Source organism: Pseudophryne corroboree, chromosome 3, assembly GCF_028390025.1.
Source record: "Pseudophryne corroboree isolate aPseCor3 chromosome 3, aPseCor3.hap2, whole genome shotgun sequence".
NCBI lineage: Eukaryota > Metazoa > Chordata > Amphibia > Anura > Myobatrachidae > Pseudophryne > Pseudophryne corroboree.
In genome coordinates, this window is record NC_086446.1 from 251461512 (window position 1) to 251483746 (window position 22235).

Sequence of the window (22235 nt, forward strand, 5' to 3'; positions counted from 1 at the left end):
CACAAGTCACACGACGAGTGTACTTTTTCAGGCAGACATTCAATCACAATATACTATACTGGTGGTCAGTGTGGTCAGGTCACTGGTCACAGTGGTCAGTGGTCAGTCACACTGGCAGTGGCACTCTGGCAGCAAAAGTGTGCACTGTTTAATATGTACTCCTGGCTCCTGCTATAACCTATAACTGCTCCCCAGTCTCCCCCACAATTAAGCTGTGTGAGCACAGTCAGATATTATACATAGATGATGCAGCACACTGGGCTGAGCACAGATATGGTATGTGAGTGTGACTGAGTCACTGTGTATCGTTTTTTTCAGGCAGAGAACAAGAACAGAACGGATTATTAAATAATAATAAATTATAAAACTGCACTGGTGGTCAGGTCACTGGTCATCAGTCACTAGTATAACTCCTCCTAAGCTCCAGTAAGTAAATGAAGTGTCTCACTCTCACTCTCCTATCTATTTTAATTTCTAAACGGAGAGGACGCCAGCCACGTCCTCTCCCTATCAATCTCAATGCACGTGTGAAAATGGCCGCGACGCGCGGCTCCTTATATAGAATCCGAGTCTCGCGATAGAATCCGAGCCTCGCGAGAATCCGACAGCGTGATGATGACGTTCGGGCGCGCTCGGGTTAACCGAGCAAGGTGGGAAGATCCGAGTCGCTCGGACCCGTGTAAAAAAACATGAAGTTCGGGCGGGTTCGGATTCAGAGAAACCGAACCCGCTCATCTCTAATATATATATATATATATATATATATATACATACACACACAGGTTTAAAAGAAATCTCCCGGGACTGATTCCATGCAAATCAAGCCACTTAATTTTGCTAACAAAAATTAAGTGAGAGCCGTAATGAAGAATATAATAAAAAACGCTGATTTAATTTTGGATGCTGCTGCAGCGTTATTTCCGAGTGAAATATGTACTGGATGGATCCCAAAAACATATTTATATTGTGGTATATAAACAATAGGATATTGACCTGACTCAAAAATGTTAATCATTCTGTAAATCTACACATCAAAGTAATATCTATGTTAGCTATAGGTTTATGGTATGCGTAAGGCATGAAGAAAGTTGGGTGGTGCCTGCTGTTTTTACCTCTGTTCTATTTTTAGATCTGACAACACACCCTGTGATGTCAAACAGTCCTTGACACTAGTCAAACTCCTATTCTGTGATTAACATTCATCAATAAGAGTGACAGGAGAGCTGTGCCAGGAAATAAAGCAATTATGGGGGAGCAAAGAAAATGAATAATTGACCTTACTAGCATCATCATAACATCAAGGTAATGCTCTATATCAAGAATATTTGTATGCACTCATCCTTTAATATTCAATTGAAATGCACTGAATTATCCTGATGTTTACAGTAGTTACTTTAACCAATTACAAAGCTCTAAGCTAGCAGGCCTCCACCTGAGTCTCACAATATTTGAAAGTGTAAATTATCCCAGCTTTCTTCCATCAGCAGCTTCTGTATTATTAAGCCAGATGGTGATTTTTATAGCAGGTATTGTGCAACTAACTTTAACTACCTGTCCCTCTGGCATATATCTTTTACAGCTGTGTGGAACAATGACATGTAAGTCACATTCTTGCCCAGTTAGTCAACATGCCAGCTTGATATACAGTAGGTAAGGTCCGCCATGGGGTTGTGGTATCAGACCGCCAGTTTATGGTAAGAGTTGCTACAGAGAAGCTTGCCTAAGGTATGTGCACTTACAGTTTATCTACAGAACCCCTTTATGTACAGATACTGTAATCATTAGTACTAATAAACATTACTATAATAAAAGTGATCAGGGCTTCTGAAAGGGGTGGTATTCAGTATACCGGTTGTTGGGATCCTGGCGCAGAGCATACCGACACCTTTTCTCCCTCTTAGGGTCCACGACCCCCGTGGAGGGAGAATAGATAGCCTGACGTGCATAGTGTGCCACCGTGCCCACAGCGTGGCGAGCGTAGTGAGCCCGCAATGGGGTCATTTGCGCTCGCCCCGCTGTCAGCAAGCCGGCGGTCTGGATCCCGGCGCCGGTATGCTGGCCACTGGGGACCCAGCTGCCGGCAACTCATACCACACCCTTCTGAAAGGACCCTGGTGCAGATGCTTATATGGGCCCTTCTATACTGCATGCACAGACTATGCAAAACGCATGCAATATTGGGGCATAACTATGCACAACTTCCCCCAGGCTGAACCTGCATCTAAAAGGACACTGCCGTAGAAAGCCTAGTTGGGCCCCAGTAATGTAGGGTGTGTGGCCTAATCACATATAGTTGGCCAGCCCCCTTTAAAAAAAATGTGAAAAAAGTATTGCATGCGCCCCCCTAGCCAGGGGCAAATTCAGGAGAGAGTGCGATCAGAGTGATTGCTAACCTCACCCTGCGGGCAGAGGAGACTGTTGCATTCAGCAACAGGCAGCAGCCTCCTACTCATCACCCAGGGAGTGCGAAAACCCGCTCTGTGCAAGTGTGCGAATGCATGTGTACGCCGAGCGAAAATTCCACCAGACAGCGGAGCGGACACCTGCAAATCCGTTCGCAACTTACCATCTAATGATTTTTTTCCGATCTGTGCATAGCCCAAGACTTACTCCTACAATGCGATACAAATAGACTGATCGGGGCCGGGGCTGACGTCACATACCTTCCCTGAAAACGCTTGGGAACGCCTACGTTTTTGCTGACACTCCCAGAAAATGGACATTTACCACCCACAAACGGCCTCTTCCTGTCAATCACATTGCGAACACCTTGTGATCTAAATTTTGGCACCATCCTGTCGCTGTTTGGTGACGCGCGTGCGCATTGCGGTGCATACACATGCACAGTCATTCGATAATCATTGCTGTGCGAATTCACAAAACAGCAATCAGGTCTGAATCAGGCTCCTAATCACCATAGGGGCCTCAGCAGGGGTGACAGATTAGCTTCTACAAAATCTATACAAATGATTGTAAATAATTCAGTTTAACTGCATCAGGAAACATACAATAATATCTACAGTATGTATCAAACAACCATTTGCTTAATAACATTTGTGTTTTACAAAACATTTGTTATATTTGTAATAGAAAATCTGTTGAAATAAAACAGTTATGATTATATAATTGTATCCATTATGTTTTAAACTTTCCATATTGGCATAAGATATTATTTATTATTATTTTATAGTTTGACACCAGCCATTAACCCCTGCAAATCTATATTAAAGGGAAAAACATAATTATCAGAAAATTCTTAGGAGTTATATTAAAAAATGCCCACCACCTCGATGATTGTGGGCCTAAATAAGACACTTTATCACATTGAAACAGCATATACAGTAAAAACAGTGGGAGATTATTTACCAAAGCTTGGAGAGAGATAAAGTACCAACCAATATACTCCTATTGTTTTTCAAACACAGTTTACAAAATGACAGGTAAGAGCTGAATGGCTGGTGCTGTATCTCTCTACACTTTGAACGATAACGCCCAAACGGACAATTGGATCAAAATTTGCACCTCCAGTGTGTAGAATTTAATAAACTACAAAAATGGTCCCGTCACTTTTTACCATATCTGCTACGGGTGCTCCTCGGGTAACACCAAGAACCATGGACTAATATTTACTTACATCAAGATGTCTTAAATTTACATCTCTATAGATTTTCCAAATTTTTAGCACTCATTTATATTTACAACCATGGAAATCAGAATCCCCCATTCAAAGAAAGGGTAGAACAGCTAGAATATATATATATATATATATATTTACTGTGTGTATATATATATATATATATATATATATATGCACTGTGTGTGTGTGTGTGTGTGTGTGTGTGTGTGTGTGTGTGTGTGTGTGTGTGTGTGTGTGTGTGTGTGTGTGTGTGTGAATATATATATATATATATATATATACATACTGTGTGTGTATGTGTGTATATATTTATATATATATATATATATATATACATACACACACACACACACTGTATATATATATATATATATATATATATATATATATATATATTATTCTTTATTTATATGGCGCCACAAGGAATACAGGGTAAATAAACATAGCTACATCAGCAGATGACACTGGAATAAGTATTAGGTGGCAGAAGATTGCTGGAGTTGATGCAGTTGAAGATTATTAAAGGAAGAGACAGGATAAGTATATATATATATATATATATATATATATATTACATGATATCACTTGAGTAATCCCTTAGGGAAATTAAACTCAGGTATCTTATTCTTAAATTGTTTTGTAAGGAAAATTTGATAATGTGGCCTATTTATTAAGATTTGCTCACAGACCATGGAAATTTGCGGTCCATATCGTGGCAATTTGGAATGTTATCAGAGCTTGACAAATTGGGAATTTTCACAGTCCCCATATAAAGTTATGGGGAGTTATTTGGGGATTGTAACGAGAGGTACCTTCTTGTAAATCGCAAATAACACTTGTAGGATTTACTGCAACAACTGCTTAGTAAATAGGCCCCTATGTCTGCAGTTATCTGTAAATAATTCAATTTAACTGCATCAAGTAACACAGATTGAATCATACTGTACTTATCACTTTAAGTACCTACTTTAAGTACAATCCTCAAAGAGATGTCACTAAAACCCTGTCACACTGAAGCCCCAGCTCCGACCTGTGTCCTACCCAGGATACTGAACATGGTTTCTAACCTTGTTAGAGATCTTCACACTGCACTTTGGACCCCGGTTATTCCCCGGTCGACCCCTATCACACTGAACCCGTATCTGCCCTGCAAAATGTGTGAGTCATAAGAAGTGGACCTTTTTTGTAGCACACAAAGGTGAAGTTATGAAAAGTAGGCGGTGGCTGTCATCTGCCAGAGTGCCAGATCAGCAAACCAGCTCCTTGTGGTGTGACTCGGGTCAAATAACATGTGTTGCACCTTTCACACTGCAGCGATGCAATCTAACACAGTACATACATGGTTAATATATGCACACATTAGGTGAGCGTCAGTCAGTTTTGCAGATGTATCTTAAATGTTTTTGCACAGTGCATATTCCAGAGCAGAGTGTATGTAAACATTAGCGTCACTGAGATGTACTGTATGCTATTTGTTTGCATATCCACTTGCAGCTGAACGTAGGCTTGAGTAATGAGGGAGCATTGATGCAGTTGAAATCTGTGCTGAGTTATGTATACGTTTAATAATGTCTGTTTCCAGGGACGGTGCTGGTGCAAGTGCACACTGACAATGGTGACGCATATGAAATCAATCGCACATACAGAGGCAGATAGACGGTAATAATAATAATTTGCTATGGAACAGGACAGCTATCATAGAATATAATGTTACCCAGATATATTAACACAAAACAAATGTTACCTTTCTCCAAAATGGCTTGGGTCGTGTTGCTGGTGCTTTATCAGCTTTCCTATCATCCTCAGAGGCTGCAATCTGTGATGGGACATCAGGGGATATAGGGTCCTGAATTAGTACCTGCTCTGGGTCCGAATTATCTGAGTTTACAGACACAACAGACTGCAATGTGACAACCTACAACACAGATTAGTTATTAGTGAAGGAGTTAGATGTTAGGTGGTAATCAGTCAAGTTTAGTGCTATGGTTATTACGCTATACTTACATAGAAATTAGAGAATGTATTATAGAATTAGGTCATTTTTTATTTTATATATCATGCATACAAATCTGATTAGCAGAGGTAATGATGTTATATGGGGTACGGTTGTTAGGTTGAAACGACTTAGGTCGACCACTGAAGGTCGACAATGCCATTAGGTCAACATGGTCGTTAGGTTGACATGTAGTAGGTCGACAGTTCAAAAGGTCGACATGAGTTTTTCACATTTTTTTCTTCATTTTTGGGATTTTTTCATACTTAATGATCCACGTGGACTACGATTGGAACCGTAATCTTGCCCGAAGATGCAAGAGGACACAGTGCACTAATTTGGGTTCCCCATCACTTTACGGCGAAAACAACATCAAAAACAGTCAAAAACCTCATGTCGACCGTTTGACCTGTTGACCTAGTACATGTCGAGCTAACGCCCATGTCGACCTAATGGCAATGTCGACCTAATGAGTGTCGACCTAAGTTGGGTAGACCCAACGACCCATACCCTCACACAGACTGAGATTAACTTATTATTATACTGCACTTATTTTATCTTTATACTGTTGCTATAAGAATTTTATGGGCTATTAGATATATGAATACAGAGGACTCAGAACAGAGCTCCAATCTGTGTGTAAAGATTGAAATAGTGTTGAGAGTGACTGATGGAGAACTATTTAGTGGCTTGTGTGCCCACTAATCAGAACAAGTGCACATACTGGAGATAAAATTATTCATGTCTAAAGGATTATGTATATCATGACTCATGGAGGTGGATGATTAAAGTCCACTCCTAGTATTCCTGGAAGGGATTCTTCTTTGCCACCCAAGGTCACTTCCCACTACTCCAATCTCAGGTAACTGCAGAGAAAACCTGAGACTGAAGTAGTGGAAAGAAGAGTTCCAGGTGGGTCATTCCGTGTTGATCACTCACTAGCTATTTTTTGCAGCACTAAGAACAGATAGTCGCCGCCTATAGGGGAGTGTATTTTAGCTTTGCAAGTGTGCGATCGCATGTGCAGCCGAGCGGTACATAAAAGTTTTGTGCAGTTTCTGAGTAGCTCAGAACTTAGTCAGCCGCTGCGATCACGTCAACCTGTTCTTGCCCGGAATTGACGTCAGACACCCGCCCTGCAAACGCTTGGACACGCCTGCGTTTTCCCTACCGCTGCAAGAAAATGGTCAGTTGACACCCACTAACACCCTCTTCCTGTCAATCTCCTTGCGATCGGCTGTGCGAATGGATTCTTTGTAAAATCCATCTCTCAGCAACGATCCACTTTGTACCCGTACGACGCGCCTGCGCATTGCGGTGCATACGCATGCACAGTTCTGACCTGATCACAGAGCACCAAAAAATCCTAGCGTGCGATCAGGTCAGAATGACCCCCCCGGTGTGATAATTTCCTACACAGATAAGCTATTTGTAACAATATATTGCACTGTAAAATCTAATGTATCTTTTGTGATAAAACTTTTGAAACATTATTATGGTTTGATTTTCATATTTGTATATTTTCATGGTTTAATGAACTTCCTTCCATCCATAGTTTAATGTTCCATTTACAAAGTCTGAGGAATACGTCCGATGTCTGTAATAGTGCCCATACACTTGTTGGATGCCCCGCGACATCGCGGGGCATCGCATCGGCAGTTCAGGTGTGATGAAATCGTACCTGAACTGCCAAAGTGATTACCATGCGATCATGCGATAGATCGCATTGTAATCATGTGATGGGCACATCATCACCTAGTGGGAGCAGCCTCGGGCCGCTCCCGGCGGGTGCACATCGCAGTGCGCTATATTGCATGTGTTTTTAAAAACGCATGCAATCGCACTGCAATGCGATAAATATTAAGTGCAGCACATACTATCATGAGACGCGATATTCGAGCGGCGTGCCCGCGCATCGTGTTGCATGGTACCTTAAATGTGCATACAATCCTTCGATTTCTCTCACAGATGCTGTCGAAATCGAAGGATTGTATGCCATATCTCACAAATGTATGGGCTACATAACTCTGATAAGCAATTATCAGGCTGTATCTACAGTACACTGGTTTAATCTACGGACACACCACCTGTTACCTGTTTACCCATTCCACGCATCTGTTTTTTATTTCTAGACACTGTTTTAGATTTGAGTTTTGAGAAATGAATCCCATTACGTTACACTGGATGAATGTATTGTATATTAAAATGAATTTGTTTCAATGAAACTTTAGTGAACTAATTAATTAAAATGGTTTTCAGCAAAAATGAACCTCACTGATCGCTACTGCTCAGCGGAGCACAGTTCTAATAAATATCAGTATGAAGTAATTTTGCATTATATATATATTTTGAAGTATTTAAGTTGTTTTTAGTGGGTTTTCACTATCATAATGTTAAGTTATACAGCATATGCTCCACAACCTTAACCAGATTCATTAATAGCTGCAAAAATATGCAGTGGATGGATGGTAGGGCAAGGGCAAGCTGGAGGCAAAGTCAGCCGCTATTTTAGGGGCACATCATGATTCCCAGTACCACAAACCCTCCTACTTTCCATCACTTCAGGTCCCAGCAGAAGTGCTTGGATTGAAAGCCACTAAGTAAGGGGTGGCCAAAGAGTTGATTGGGATCATCTGGTAAACTGCGAACACTTGACCTGTTGATCACGGTGGACATCCTGCAGCAGCCAATAACAATCAGGCTGATTCTTAACGGCTTGCTGCACTGAACTGAAGCTGCTGCAAGCTCAAGCCTTAGCTGTCTCTGTCAGTTGTCACTGTGGCAGCAATAGCCAGTCGGTATCAGGCTGATTCTTATTGGCTGGTGCTGTCATACGTGACAGCCTCCGTAGCACTGGATTAAGGGGGCAAAGGAAGCAGGGCTGGCTCGATTGCACCATACTCAGAGGGGGCATAGTGTGGCTGATGCTGAAACCCTGGGACGATCAAGACTGTTGGGTGGTGTGTGTGTGTTTCCTGTGGGGGAAAATGTGAATGTTTTATTCCTGTGGAGGACAATGTGCGGTTCCAGCGGACCAGTCCCTATGCGCCTTACTCTGAGGCTATGCCCCCTTCTAATATGCCATTCTCCCTTTTTGGGTAGAGTGGCATGCCAAAGGTTGTAGATCACCTGATCACCCCTACTCTACTGTGTCTGGGAACTGCTATCAGGAAGTTCAATTACAGGCTGATAGTAGCTTTATTCCCACTACTTCACTGAAATCTGGAGGGGGAGTTCAATCGGGATACTGATCCTTTCTAGTCTCTTCTATTATTGGATAACAGCCAAACAGTAATGTGCCCCTAGAACTGCTGTCAACCAATAATACAGAACAAGATGATAGCATTGTTGAGACCAGGGTTAATAGGGAAAATGGGAATAGACAGTATTTTACAGTTTCTTATATTTTCCACCGGTGACTGGGCAATATATATTACATTGGGCTATCATTGAGTGGGCTCTTTATTCTACACCTGGTAAGTAGGGGCTTAGTTCAGAAATTTTTCTCTGCAATGCTAATATAGTAAGTGTAGGTCATTTATGTTGTAATAGGTGGTTCAATATGTGGCAGTGTAGGTGGTTCAATATGTGGCAGCATAGGTGGTTCAATGAGTGGCAGCGCCAACAATGTTTAAATGGTGGTGTTCATAACTGTGGATGGTGCTCGCATGGTTAGACTGCATTGGTGCAACTTGGACAGCACTATTGCGCTTAGGTGCCTTATGTAGGATGCCCAAAACGCATACATTTGCTTGAAATTTCCCGCCGTGAGATAAAACTGTGGCCCCTGTGCATGCATTCCTATCTGCAGACATGGGGGTTTATTTACTAAGATTCGTAATTTTCAGAATCATGTTCAAGTTCAATCACGACTGACATCGACAGTGTAAAACTGCAACTTTTTGAATTGATTACGATGGATTTACTAAGCTGTCGTATTCGGGTTTTTCTTTTCTTCCGATGTCGATGTCATTCGTGGTTTTTTACCTATTTTTACGGCAGTGATTAGCAAAACACTGCCGACTTTTTTTACAATCAATCTCGGCCGGATCTGTGTGATCCGTGCTGGGGTTTTTTTTTTTTTTTAATTAAACACTGTAAAATAATAAAAAAAAATGCGTGGGTTCCCCCCTCCTAAGCATAACCAGCCTCGGGCTCTTTGAGCCGATCCTGGTTGCAAAAATATGGGGGAAAAAATGACAGGGGTTCCCCCATATTTAAGCAACCAGCATCGGGCTCTGCGCCTGGTCCTGGTCCCAAAAATACGGGGGACAAAAAGAGTAGGGGTCCCCCGTATTTTTAAAACCAGCACCGGGCTCCACTAGCTGGACAGATAATGCCACAGCCGGGGGTCACTTTTATATAGTGCCCTGCGGCCGTGGCATCAAAAATACAACTAGTCACCCCTGGCCGGGGTACCCTGGGGGAGTGGGGACCCCTTCAATCAAGGGGTCCCCCCCCCCAGCCACCCAAGGGCCAGGGGTGAAGCCCGAGGCTGTCCCCCCCCATCCAATGGGCTGCGGATGGGGAGGCTGATAGCCTTTATTGTAAAAGAAAAGATATTGTTTTTAGTAGCAGTACTACAAGGCCCAGCAAGCCTCCCCCGCATGCTGGTACTTGGAGAACCACAAGTACCAGCATGCGACGGAAAAACGGGCCCGCTGGTACCTGTAGTACTACTACTAAAAAAATACCCAAAAAAAGACAAGACACACACACCGTGAAAGTATAATTTTATTACATACATACACACATACATACATACTTACCTTAAGTTCCCACGCAGGTCGGTCCTCTTCTCCAGTAGAATCCAAGGGGTACCTGTTGAAGAAATTATACTCACGAGATCCAGGGGTCCAGGCTCCTCGGGAAATCCAGGGGTAATCCACGTACTTGCATAAAATAAGAAAACGGAAAGCCGAGCCACGAACTGAAAGGGGCCCCATGTTTTCACATGGGACTCCTTTCCACGAATGCCAGAAAGCCACTCTGACTTCTGTCTAAGTGGGTTTCTTCAGCCAATCAGGGAGTGCCACGTTGTAGCACTCTCCTGATCGGCTGTGTGCTCTTGTCCTCACTGACAGGCAGCACACGGCAGTGTTACAATGTAGCGCCTATGCGCTACATTGTAACCAATGATGGGAACTTTCTGCCCTGCGGTTGACCTAAAGTGACGTCACCGCTGAGCAGAAAGTTCCCATCATTGGTTACAATGTAGCGCATAGGCGCTACATTGTAACACTGCCGTGTGCTGCCTGTCAGTGAGGACAGGACCACACAGCTGATCAGGAGAGTGCTACAACGTGGCGCTCCCTGATTGGCTGATGAAACCCACTTAGACAGAAGTCAGAGTGGCTTTCTGGCATTCGTGGAAAGGTGACCCATGTGCAAACATGGGTCCCCTTTCAGTTCGTGGTCGGGACACCGTTTTGTTTTTTTTGTCAAGTACGTGGATTACCCCTGGATTTCCCGAGGAGCCTGGACCCCTGGATCTCGTGAGTATAATTTCTTCAACAGGTACCCCTTGGATTCTACTGGAGAAGAGGACCGACCTGCGTGGGAACTTAAGGTAAGTATGTATGTATGTGTGTATGTATGTAATAAAATTATACTTTCACGGTGTGTGTGTCTTGTCTTTTTTTGGGTATTTTTTTAGTAGTAGTACTACAGGTACCAGCGGGCCCGTTTTTCCGTCGCATGCTGGTACTTGTGGTTCTCCAAGTACCAGCATGCAGGGGAGGCTTGCTGGGCCTTGTAGTACTGCTACTAAAATCAATATCTTTTCTTTTACAACAAAGGCTATCAGCCTCCCCATCCGCAGCCCATTGGATGGGGGGGGACAGCCTCGGGCTTCACCCCTGGCCCTTGGGTGGCTGGGGGGGGGGGGACCCCTTGATTGAAGGGGTCCCCACTCCCCCAGGGTACCCCGGCCAGGGGTGACTAGTTGGATTTTTGATGCCACGGCCGCAGGGCACTATATAAAAGTGACCCCCGGCTGTGGCATTATCTGTCCAGCTAGTGGAGCCCGGTGCTGGTTTTAAAAATACGGGGGACCCCTACTCTTTTTGTCCCCCGTATTTTTGGGACCAGGACCAGGCGCAGAGCCTGATGCTGGTTGCTTAAATATGGGGGAACCCCTGTCATTTTTTTCCCCATATTTCTGCAACCAGGATCGGCTCAAAGAGCCCGAGGCTGGTTATGCTTAGGAGGGGGGACCCCACGCAATTTTTTTTGAAAAAATAAGCACTTTCCCACCCCTTCCCACTGATATACATGCACGGATCTCATGGATCCGTGCATGCCTATCCAATCACGAATAAAAAAAGCAGGTCTGTTTTTTTTTAGCACTTTTTTACGAGTTGTAATTTTTCACGGCAGTGTTTGTTCTTTTTTTGCTTTGCACTTCTTAGTAAATGACCGAGATTCATACTTAAACAGCCGCGTTTTGACCGATGGTGTATTCATTTGTAATTTTTTACCTGAACTTGGAAAAAATTACGAATGCCCTCATCACTGCCGTGATTAGTGCTTAGTAAAATACCGAGATGACACTTTGATGAAAAAACGGCATCTCGGTCAAAATCGGGAGCTTAGTAAATATACCCCATGGTCTGTACTGATTTGCAGACATTTATACTGCTAAGACCCACTCCTCCTGAAAGCACCTTTTCAAATTACAGTCATTTAACTGATCATATTGTAATTAAACCGGAAGTGCCATCCCATCTCTGTTCCTATTTTAGTTTTGTTTATAACACTATAGTATATTAAAATTTGCATGACAAATTACTATATGTATCTCTACAACAAGCAAACTTATATGTCGACCACTCAGCATTTGTAGAAGATGGACCTATCTGATCATTTCTGTGAATAGAATAGAAACCCGATTTTTTGAGCAATGGTTTTTAAAATCATTTGCAAACCCCAGGCCCATAGCTAGGGCTGTGTGATGCGTGAGTGGTGAGTTCCCCAAAATGCAGGACCCTGTGGGCAGCACCATCGCTGCCCCACTGCACCTGCATGTGCCTTGCAGAGTACCTGGAACAACACAATGCAGCAAATAGCAGGTAGAGCCGTACAAAGCCTGTAGAGCAGCCCAAAGCATCCTTACGATGCTCTAGGTAGTGCTCTACTTGCTAGACCTGGCATAATGCCCTGTTCTGACCCTGAACAAACCTGCCACCAAAAAATGACTTGGTTCAGACAGGCAATATAGCTGGTAACCTTATTTTGACAGACAAGATTGATTGACAAGAAATTCATCCAATTGGACTATGGGGCAAAATTACACTCCTCACAAACAAAAACAAAAATATATAACACTAAAAAATAAAACATAAAGCACAAACAAATTCAAACCATACTCAAACAAAAATACACACAGGACTCAAACAACAGACTAATGAGGAATTCAATTAGCGGTGAAATTGTGGCAATTTACGGCGATTGCCACTTTTTGCGGGAATGCACTCTCCCGTGATTCGCCCTATTGAAATACAAATGAGCGAAGACGGGATTACTACGAAAATTGGTACCAAAAGTGAAAAATGGGTACATCAGTCCTTACCCCCCAAAAAAGCTAAACTAACATGGGATAAAAATATAAAAGTTTATTATTGGTTATAATAAACTTATTTCTGGTACTTGAATTGGGTGAAATGGCTGTTATATGCATTTTTTCAAAATGTTAAATAATGATAGAAAGCTATTTTTTTCAGCAAAATAAGTGCTCAAATAAAACATGGGGTACATAAAAATGGGTATAAGTATATATTTGGGTAACTTAAAAAAAATGGAAACAGACCGATTACTCCCACCTGCAAGTCTAAAAACATTTGTCCCACTCATAAAGCAGCTCAATACACCTGCCCCATATCTTGTACCCCAATTTCCATAATTTTGCACTTTTTCACCCCAAAAATGACATGTCATTATTTGCCAAATAAAAATAATTAAAAACTTCTAAGTGTCTAATTAGTCATTCAGGAGTTTTTCCCAGGGGTTCAGAACCAAATCCCAACATTTTTTACTTAAAATAGTCACCTGCTGTTTATCACCTGCTCAGAGTTGGTGAATTGAAATTCGTGGCAAAAAATTACAGCAAAATTGTTTTAACAGACAATTGAATAGGAGCTTTTGTGAATTTACAGCGAATGACTGTAAATTCACATTTTTTACAGCTAACTGAATTCCCCCTATAAGGAACACAAACCTCAAATAGACAATATATGGAACACGAAATAAGACAACTTTAGAAAAAACTCATCACAATCAGTAATCACTTTATATCTTTCTCCTACAACTTTCTCCTCTCCACTTACATTCCTTACAACCCACAAAGTCACAGAAGAAGTGGCCAGCTGTCTCTTTCTATGATGTCAACTGAATGGAGTTTTCAGTAACAAATATAAAAGCACCATTAAATGAATATGACTACAGAATCTTCTAACAATGGTTCTCGTCACAGTGGTTTTTAATATATAGTCAGATAGGCATCGATAGTAGTTTTTGTTTAGAAATAAAAACCACCCTCTAACCACCCGTCTAACTGAAATCAGACCGAACCCTCTAGTTAGTAAATTTAGCTCCACATGTTAATCGGAGGAAGTTAGTAAATTTAAACTACAGTATCATTACAGAGACATTAAGAGATGTCTTCTAGAGTAAGAACCACAATCCATACTTACGTTGCTACTACTCGGCTGTTGTTCCTCCTTTTTTGTCTGTAACATAAAATAAACAAATGAATTATAGCAGTAAGTGATAATGCTATGAGGTATGGTAAATAACAGTCTGATCAGTAATTTACAAAGTTTAGTAAGTTACACAGTTTAGTAAGCATTAAGGAGCAGAATGGAGATGCTGTAAACACGATGGTGCATGCATTGTAAGACCTTCAGGGTGAATCTACATAACAGTAGTTGATTATTTTTACATTTTAATATTTAAGTTCTGAAATACCCTTCTCAAAAGGACTCTTTTTAAATTGTTGCTGCCATACATATAGCTAAAAATGGTAATTGGCAAAGTGTAGCATACTGTAGGAGTCTCTGTCTGACGTAAGCTCTTAAACACAATGAGCACCATTAAAAGACCACACAATATTCACCTTATCAATCCGTAAGGAACTAGGGACATCACTGAGGAGTGAGCCATGCTGTCGATTTTAAGATATTTGTGAAATCTTAAAATTACAATCTATAAAATGCCAAGAGAACGCTGGGGCTCACAATTTTTAGTTTACGTTGACACAAAATATATTGTCTTAAGTGACGCATGATTTGTGTGATCAATAGTCTACAGTTAACAACATTCTGGAATTTATAATTACTTCAGTACTAACCGGAAACAAAAATAAAACTTTTAAACATCAAATTTAGGACCACCAAACAATGAGGTATGAATATGGAATATGACTGAATATGAATATGAAATATGGAATCATGTTAATCATATGGATTTTTTTTTAAAACACTGTAGACATTTAGGTTCTGGTTCTGAGTTGGGAACACAACAAAACAAAAAAAAAGCAAATAACTATGTGGAACAAGCCATGTTGCGATGCAAATTATTTTTTGTAATCATTAATTATGTTTTTTGCATGCAGGGTAAATACTAGCTACTTTTACATGAATGGTCAGCTTTATTTTAACACTGCAATTTAGTTTCTAGTTTAGGCTCGTCCCTCTGCACATGTTATGTCTGCTCCACCTGCAGTGCAACATGGTGTGCTAAGTGAAAAGTTACTTTTATTTCTTTGTATCCAACTCAAGATTAGCCTCTTAGTAACTAACATTTTAATATGTTTCATTTTAATTATGTTTTCAGACAAAAATTTTAATGATGCACAATTGACCACAAATATATATGAAATCTTGCTCTCAACTTATACATCAAATAAGCAATAATTAAAGTGTACTCAGGGTTACCCTGGTTTATATGATGGATTGACAAATATATAGAGGCTACATCCCAATGTATCTATCACAGCCACAAGAGCATTCTTGGCTGTGCAATTCTTTGTCTAGTTAATCAAACATGTAAGTACATCTAGTGTTATTTTTGTATGTTTCCTATTTGTACATGCAAAATACTGTAAGTAGTCAATTATAAATATTGTTAAGTAGACTCAGGACAAATATTGGTAAGTAGACTCAGGACACCACAAAGTGGTGTCCTGATGAAAAGAAACACATATTTTATTGACCATTGAAGTCTTTTAAAAGCAATTAGATACAATTTCCATTCAATTGTGAATAATCTGGAAATGCTGGGATTAAATAAAGATAATACAAAGCACAGTAATTGTGAGTTTGTGGTTACTACAAATCTGATGTTATGATGACACTTGTTAGTATAAATGAATACTAATAAGATCAACTAAAACACATGTAGGAGACTGAGCGATGACCTTACACGGATTAGTGGGTCAGCAGAGAAACACTGTGCAACAGAGAGTGTGGTACTGGATGTTACAGATTGTTGCATCAGTGTTTCTTATCGGTCTCACCACACATACCAACCTTCTGCCTAAACAATCTGCTAAGTGTCCTAGATTTGGGGCTCTCAGACTTTCTCAGCCCCTTATCCGATGTCTCTGCAGTTTGTTGCACAGTGCTCTTGGTTTTCTCCTTTTTGGAAGATGATTTTCTGAGTCTTCCATTTTCTTTTTTCTTTCGGTCAGAATTGGAGAAGACACAATGGTTACATATCATTCCCTCAGGCCTCTATTTGTCAGATGTTAAAACACAGTAAAAATACTGTAATGGCACATTGTTCAAAATGCCTGGTTCATTCATGGATAAGGCTACCTTTTGTGGCATTCTGTATTACCACCACCTCATAGATTATACAGACGGCCCCCACTTTGGGCTGATGCAGGAAGAAATTTGTGTACAGTATTTGTGTACAGTAAATTGTGTAACATCGCCCTGTGCTGCCTGGAAAGTAAGTCACATGCATATACATCTTGTTTAAAGAGACAGGGCAGAGAAGGTAAGTGGAGTGTGTTTGAGCAATTGCAAACTCATATAGAAAATCACATGGACACTTGTACATCAGTGAAAAGAAAACAGGAAGCAAGTCTGTACATATGTACTATTGCAGCTGCAGGCAAATTGGATGAAACCACTGCTTATCTTTGGTCAAGTCCAGAGGGATTATATTACTAAATAATACTTAACCAAAACTTTGTTATAAACCTACAGAGCATAGTAAAAGAGTGGGAACTGTTTGTGAATTTGTCTTTTCCCAAACATATCTGGATGATATATGGTGCTATTTACCATTTATCGTGAGTGCTAAAGATTAACATAGGTACAACAGCACAACAAGGTCAAGTTGTCATCTTCAACTCATAAATGAAGGAGGCAGTATTTCCCTTGCTCTTCCATCAGCTTGGCACAATCATCAAGCATTGTTTATCATGCAAGCACATCCAAAAATATGTGGAATGAATAAAGAGCACACTCACTCACTCACTCACTCACTCACTCACTCACTCACTTACTCACATTTCTATACTGCCACCTCTAATTTCTGCGACACAGGTGATCCATGTTGGTAGTAATGTAGGGAATTGAATGTCACAGTAAGCTGGCTGCAGTATATTACATGCCTTTTACCGCTCTACCTTCCTTTCCTTTGTTTTGCTGCCAGCTCAGCTGATCAGTGAGGGCGTGCAGCTGAAAACACAGTGGCAGTGTTCATGAGTGTGACCCACTGAGCGTGTAGCAGTGCTGGCAAGAGAACAGGGGACAGAAGAGCGTGGATTTGCTCTCACAGCATAAAAGTGACATTGTGTTCATAGCTACATTTAATAATGACAAAGGAATATTATTGTGCAGTTGGGCATTTATGTGACTGTGTCTGGAATTTAGGATGACAGCAATATGTGATGTTAAATATGCCATTAGTATACAGTACCCCATATTGGTATATTGTAGAGATGAGCAAAGCAAGACAAAATCCTGCACCATCTTCTTGTTTCGCCATTCTATGGATTTACTTTCCATGTTGTACTTGCATACTGACATTACACTGAATTTGTATGTATATTTCTAGAACAGTGACAGTCAGTATGCCTCTTAGGGGTCTATTCATGAAGCAGTGAAAAGAGTAGAGAAGTTGCCCAAGGCAACCAATGAGGGTTGAGGTAACATTTAAAAAGTGAATTCTATAAAATTATACGTCGCAGCTGATTGGTTGCCATGGGCAACTTCTCCACTCTTTTCACTGCTTCATGAATAGGCCCCTTAGTCGTTTACATTCCTATTTTTTAACCCTTCCGTGTAGTCAATATTGAGAAGTTAGTATTTTTAAACCACATGGATGTGTTGTATGAGACCCCATAAAGTTGCACTTGGGGGCTAGTGAATAGATTTTCATTTGTGACTGAACACATTGGGGCTGTTCCAGAGTTGAATGTCTGAATATAGTTTATGAGTTTTGTATACACTTGCACTACACATGAGCTAATGTACACTGCGCTATGGGTGTGCACTAGCCTATAGGTAGAGACGCAGAACTATAATGAGAAGACTCTAGCACAGCACACACACAAAATTGCATTTTTTTTTCCTTTGGCAGAGCTTACACCATTAATTTTCAACTTGCGGCTCTCCAGCTGTTGTGAAACTACACATCCCAGCATACCTTGCCTCAGATTTAGCATACCTTAATAGCAAAACTGTGGCAGGGCATGCTGGTATATGTAGTTCCACAGCAGCTGGAGGGCCACAGGTTGAAGACCCATGGTTCACACCTTCAGTTTTGAGGTAATATGTGCCCACCTCCACGATATCTTCCCAGTATATTGCTCAGGTCTGTATGACGTGGGCCTTGAGTTATTAGTGCTTGATTCTGCATACATTGTAATTCTGTGGAATTGGAGGATGTACTATGCAGGTATATCAAGGATGAAGTAAAATGAACCCCCCCCAAAAAAAAACCAACATGTTAAATCAGATGTTTCCAAACTCGGTCCTCAAGGCACCCTAATGGTCCAGGGGCAAAATTTACTAAATTTCAAATTTGGTGATTCAAGGGATTTGGCATCCTGTTTCAATTTGATTTCCATTCGATTTGGGTTGAACAGATTTACTTAAGCTCAAATCGAATGTCAAATCAATTCTAAAGGCATATTCAAGTCATATTACAATAGAAATCGAATTTCTGAAAAACATCATTGTTTTACCATAGAACAACATGAATTCCCCAAATTTACTAAAGTTTAATTTGAAATTGATCTCAAAATCAAACCTCAAGGCGAACCTCAAATCTCCAAATGTTCAGAACAATTTTAGACATTCGATTTTGGCTTCTAAACCCATTATAAAGATAGGAAATTGGTATTGATTACTTTTTAAGTACCCAAAAACACAGAGGGCAGTGTGGAAGCAGAAAAAATGGATGCCCAAGGCTATGGTATGTTGTGCATCTACCTACACAACAGCAAAACAACAAATGCAAAACAGCACCTGACTGAGAAAACCCTGGAAGATCAATCTGAGCACCATCAGCAGCTTCATGAGTTGAATAGAGCACATATGTATACTTATAGACATAAAAATGATTTTTTTAATTTTACAATAGATTGCACCAGAGCACAATATTGGGAAATTTTGCTGAAAAATACATTGACATTTCCCAAAAACATGAGTGAAGTAACTGCCTATCCTGATTCAGTCCATGATGCCTACATTCTCAGCAATTCATCCCTGTCTGTTAAAAATCTTTTGGGACAAATGCCAGAGGGATGGTTGTTGTGTATGATACCAGTATGTGTTAATAAAGCATTGACTAAAGAGGCACATATTGCCACCCAATCCATGACAGAATGCATCTTTTTTTAAATACATTTTTTATTCAAAATGCATATTTTTATATAATTTTGCAAAAAAGTTTGACATTGTGCTCTGCTGCCGTCAATTGCATAATCACGCACAATTTGAAAACAAAAACTAAAAAAATACATAAGTTATATTTTTATGTTTAAAACAATGTAAAGAGAGAGAGCTTTCCCTTTAATTTGTGTGCATGTGATACATTTGGACCAATAGGAAGCAATGAGGGTGTTCTACTCAATTTTACATTCGCTTTTACTGGGGATTTCAATGGGGATTTGAGGTTCAAATTTAGTAAGGGATTTCATACATTCAATTCTAAATCCCTTCCAAACATGAATCAACATCAAATTCAATTTCAAAATTAAATGCAAAATTTATTTTTAGTAAATAAGACAAATTTCAAAAAGTTAGAAACACCGAAAGGAATCGATTTCAATCGATTTGGAAGAATCATAAAGTCTTTCCCTAGATCAAATTTTAGTAAATAACCCCCCAGCTTTTAAGGATAACCATGCTTGGCAACAGATGTCTTACTTAGTATCTCAGTCAGTTTGATTTAACCATCTCTGCACTGGTCAGTGCTTGCCCACTCTCCAGTGAGTATACTGATTATCAGTTTCCTCCTAAGTTTCTGGGTTTGCTGGTCTGACTAAAACGCAGCATAGGCCTCCCCTGTCATTCATTTAACTCTTCATTTTTCTTAAATGCAATTCATTTTAGCTTAAATCTTGTAAAATACACCTCACCAGAAAATATAATTGTATTGCTTGTTAACCTAAACTGACAGTATAGAGTGCAGCTAGATCAACTGTCTGTTACCATTTTAAACAAGTAGACTGTATTCTTAGCTCGTCAGCCTGAAGGAATGGGTTGTTGGTTGAAGCAATAGCAAGATCACTGAAGTCTTGTGACTAACTGGAGTCAGTGATTACTATTGTCTCTCTGTAACGCCAGCATTATGTGTAACCTGAGCTACAGTATACTTCTCTGTAGAGTCCTATACTGTCCTTGCCCTGATCCTCTAATAACGTGATCCCATGTATAGCAGACCTGTTATAGTAATAGGTAGCAGATGCCATCACAGCTGTCAGTCCCGCATACAACAGTCCATAAATCTAGAATAGCAATATTTATTGTATTATTTTAAGCCAATGTGTGAAAGTTATATGCAATGGAAGGCAATTCTGAGGATTAATATATGTATAGTAATTAACACATAGGGCCTTATTTACTATGCCCCGCATTTTAGCTCTGATAAATATCATTTCGTATCAACATTTTTCATTCATTATTTTTGTATATACATGGGCATCAGTCGTCTAGGAAGGAAAGTGATCATGTACGTGCTCCTGGCTTTGGACTTGGCATTAGGCTGCACTCGTGCAGTCACTCATTACCAGACAGGGATACTTTGTCAAAAATTATAACGCCGTATCCTATAGGCTGCAGAGCCAAATGCCATCAAAAGATGATCCTATATTCCCATAGAAAAATTGTTTCATTTATCCTGAAGTAACTGAATGCAGGTTTTATCTATGTACTAGAACATGAGCACATTTTTAGTAAATAGTTTATTTGCAAATCTGTCAGCCTCAGCTCTTGCACTGATAACTTGGCAGTGTAATGATCCTTCTTATGTATTATTATTTATTTATTTAGTTATTATTTATTAACAATATCTTATATATTTCATAAAATTCCGTTGCGTGGAAACAGCAATGATAAAACAAAACTGGGCAATAACAGACAGATATAGAGTTAGGAGGGCCCTGCTCGCTAGCTTACAATCTATAGGGAAGTAGGCACAGATACACAAGGATAGGTGCTATCTATTGCATAAAGGTCAACCAAATTGGTGGGTTGTATGATATGGTCACACAGCAATGATGAACCGTGGTCAGAAGGAAGGGAAAGATAAAATATGTGAGGATATATGTCGACTGTACAGAGGGGATGTAATTGGATAGGAAAGTTTATGAAGGTTATGTGATCGGTTCTGGAATTTAATAAGCTTGCTGAAGAGGTGAGTTTTCAGGGAACGCTTGAAAGTTTGGGGAGTAGAGGAGAGTCTAGTGATACGTCATTCCACAGAGTGGGTGCAGCCTGAAGAAAGTCCTGCAATCATGAATGAGAGCCATTATGATTGCAGGTTTAATGTCAATGTCCACACATAATTATTAAATTAGTTTTCTAACTAAGAGAACTAAGCAGCTTTCAAAAACAATACAATTAACAATGCACTATGTTATTTAAATCCAATGCTGTTTCTGCTATAAGTCCTCTACATACAAACCTGTTTCCATGCCATGCCCGACACACAGCGACATGGAAACAGTTCCTATTTTCCTTTCTGTATCGTCACAAAGTGTCCCAAAGCCAGATATATATTGTGTCATCACCACATCCACTTTACCATTCATCACTTCCCCTTTATCTTAACTAAGCATGAAAAATTTAACTAATTGCCAATGTTAAGAAATAGGGCACAAACCTTAAGCTGGGAATGGCTAACCAGGGAGATCCAAGACACATATCAGGTTAAGGGGGAAATTCAATTACCAGCAATCCATTTTAATGGTAATAAATCGCAGTATATTCCCATTTTACTGTGGTTCTTTTGTCGGGTTAAATCAATTATACTGTTTGTTTTTTTTACCTGTTTTTGCACAAAAACACATAGGATCCAGTATAAGTTCCCAGATCCATGTGTTATCGCGATCGCAACCACGTAAATATAGCACTTATCTGGGATTTT

General features: G+C 40.2%; 1 protein-coding gene across 14 annotated transcripts in view; it reads right to left on the bottom strand.

The window, feature by feature from the left end:
• BCAS1 (brain enriched myelin associated protein 1) overlaps positions 1-22235 on the bottom strand; it is a 267020-nt gene that overhangs the window by 96542 nt on the left and 148243 nt on the right. For 10 of the 14 annotated variants that reach the window (XM_063959000.1, XM_063958999.1, XM_063958998.1 and 7 more), the window contains exons 7-9: positions 16157-16306; positions 14321-14356; positions 5382-5552 (exon numbers count right to left, since the gene is read on the bottom strand). In XM_063959000.1, coding sequence (XP_063815070.1) covers positions 5382-5552; positions 14321-14356; positions 16157-16306 — 357 coding nt within the window. The remainder of the gene's footprint in view (positions 1-5381; positions 5553-14320; positions 14357-16156; positions 16307-22235) is intronic. The other 4 variants (XM_063958994.1, XM_063958992.1, XM_063958997.1 and 1 more) reach the window with 3 other exon arrangements.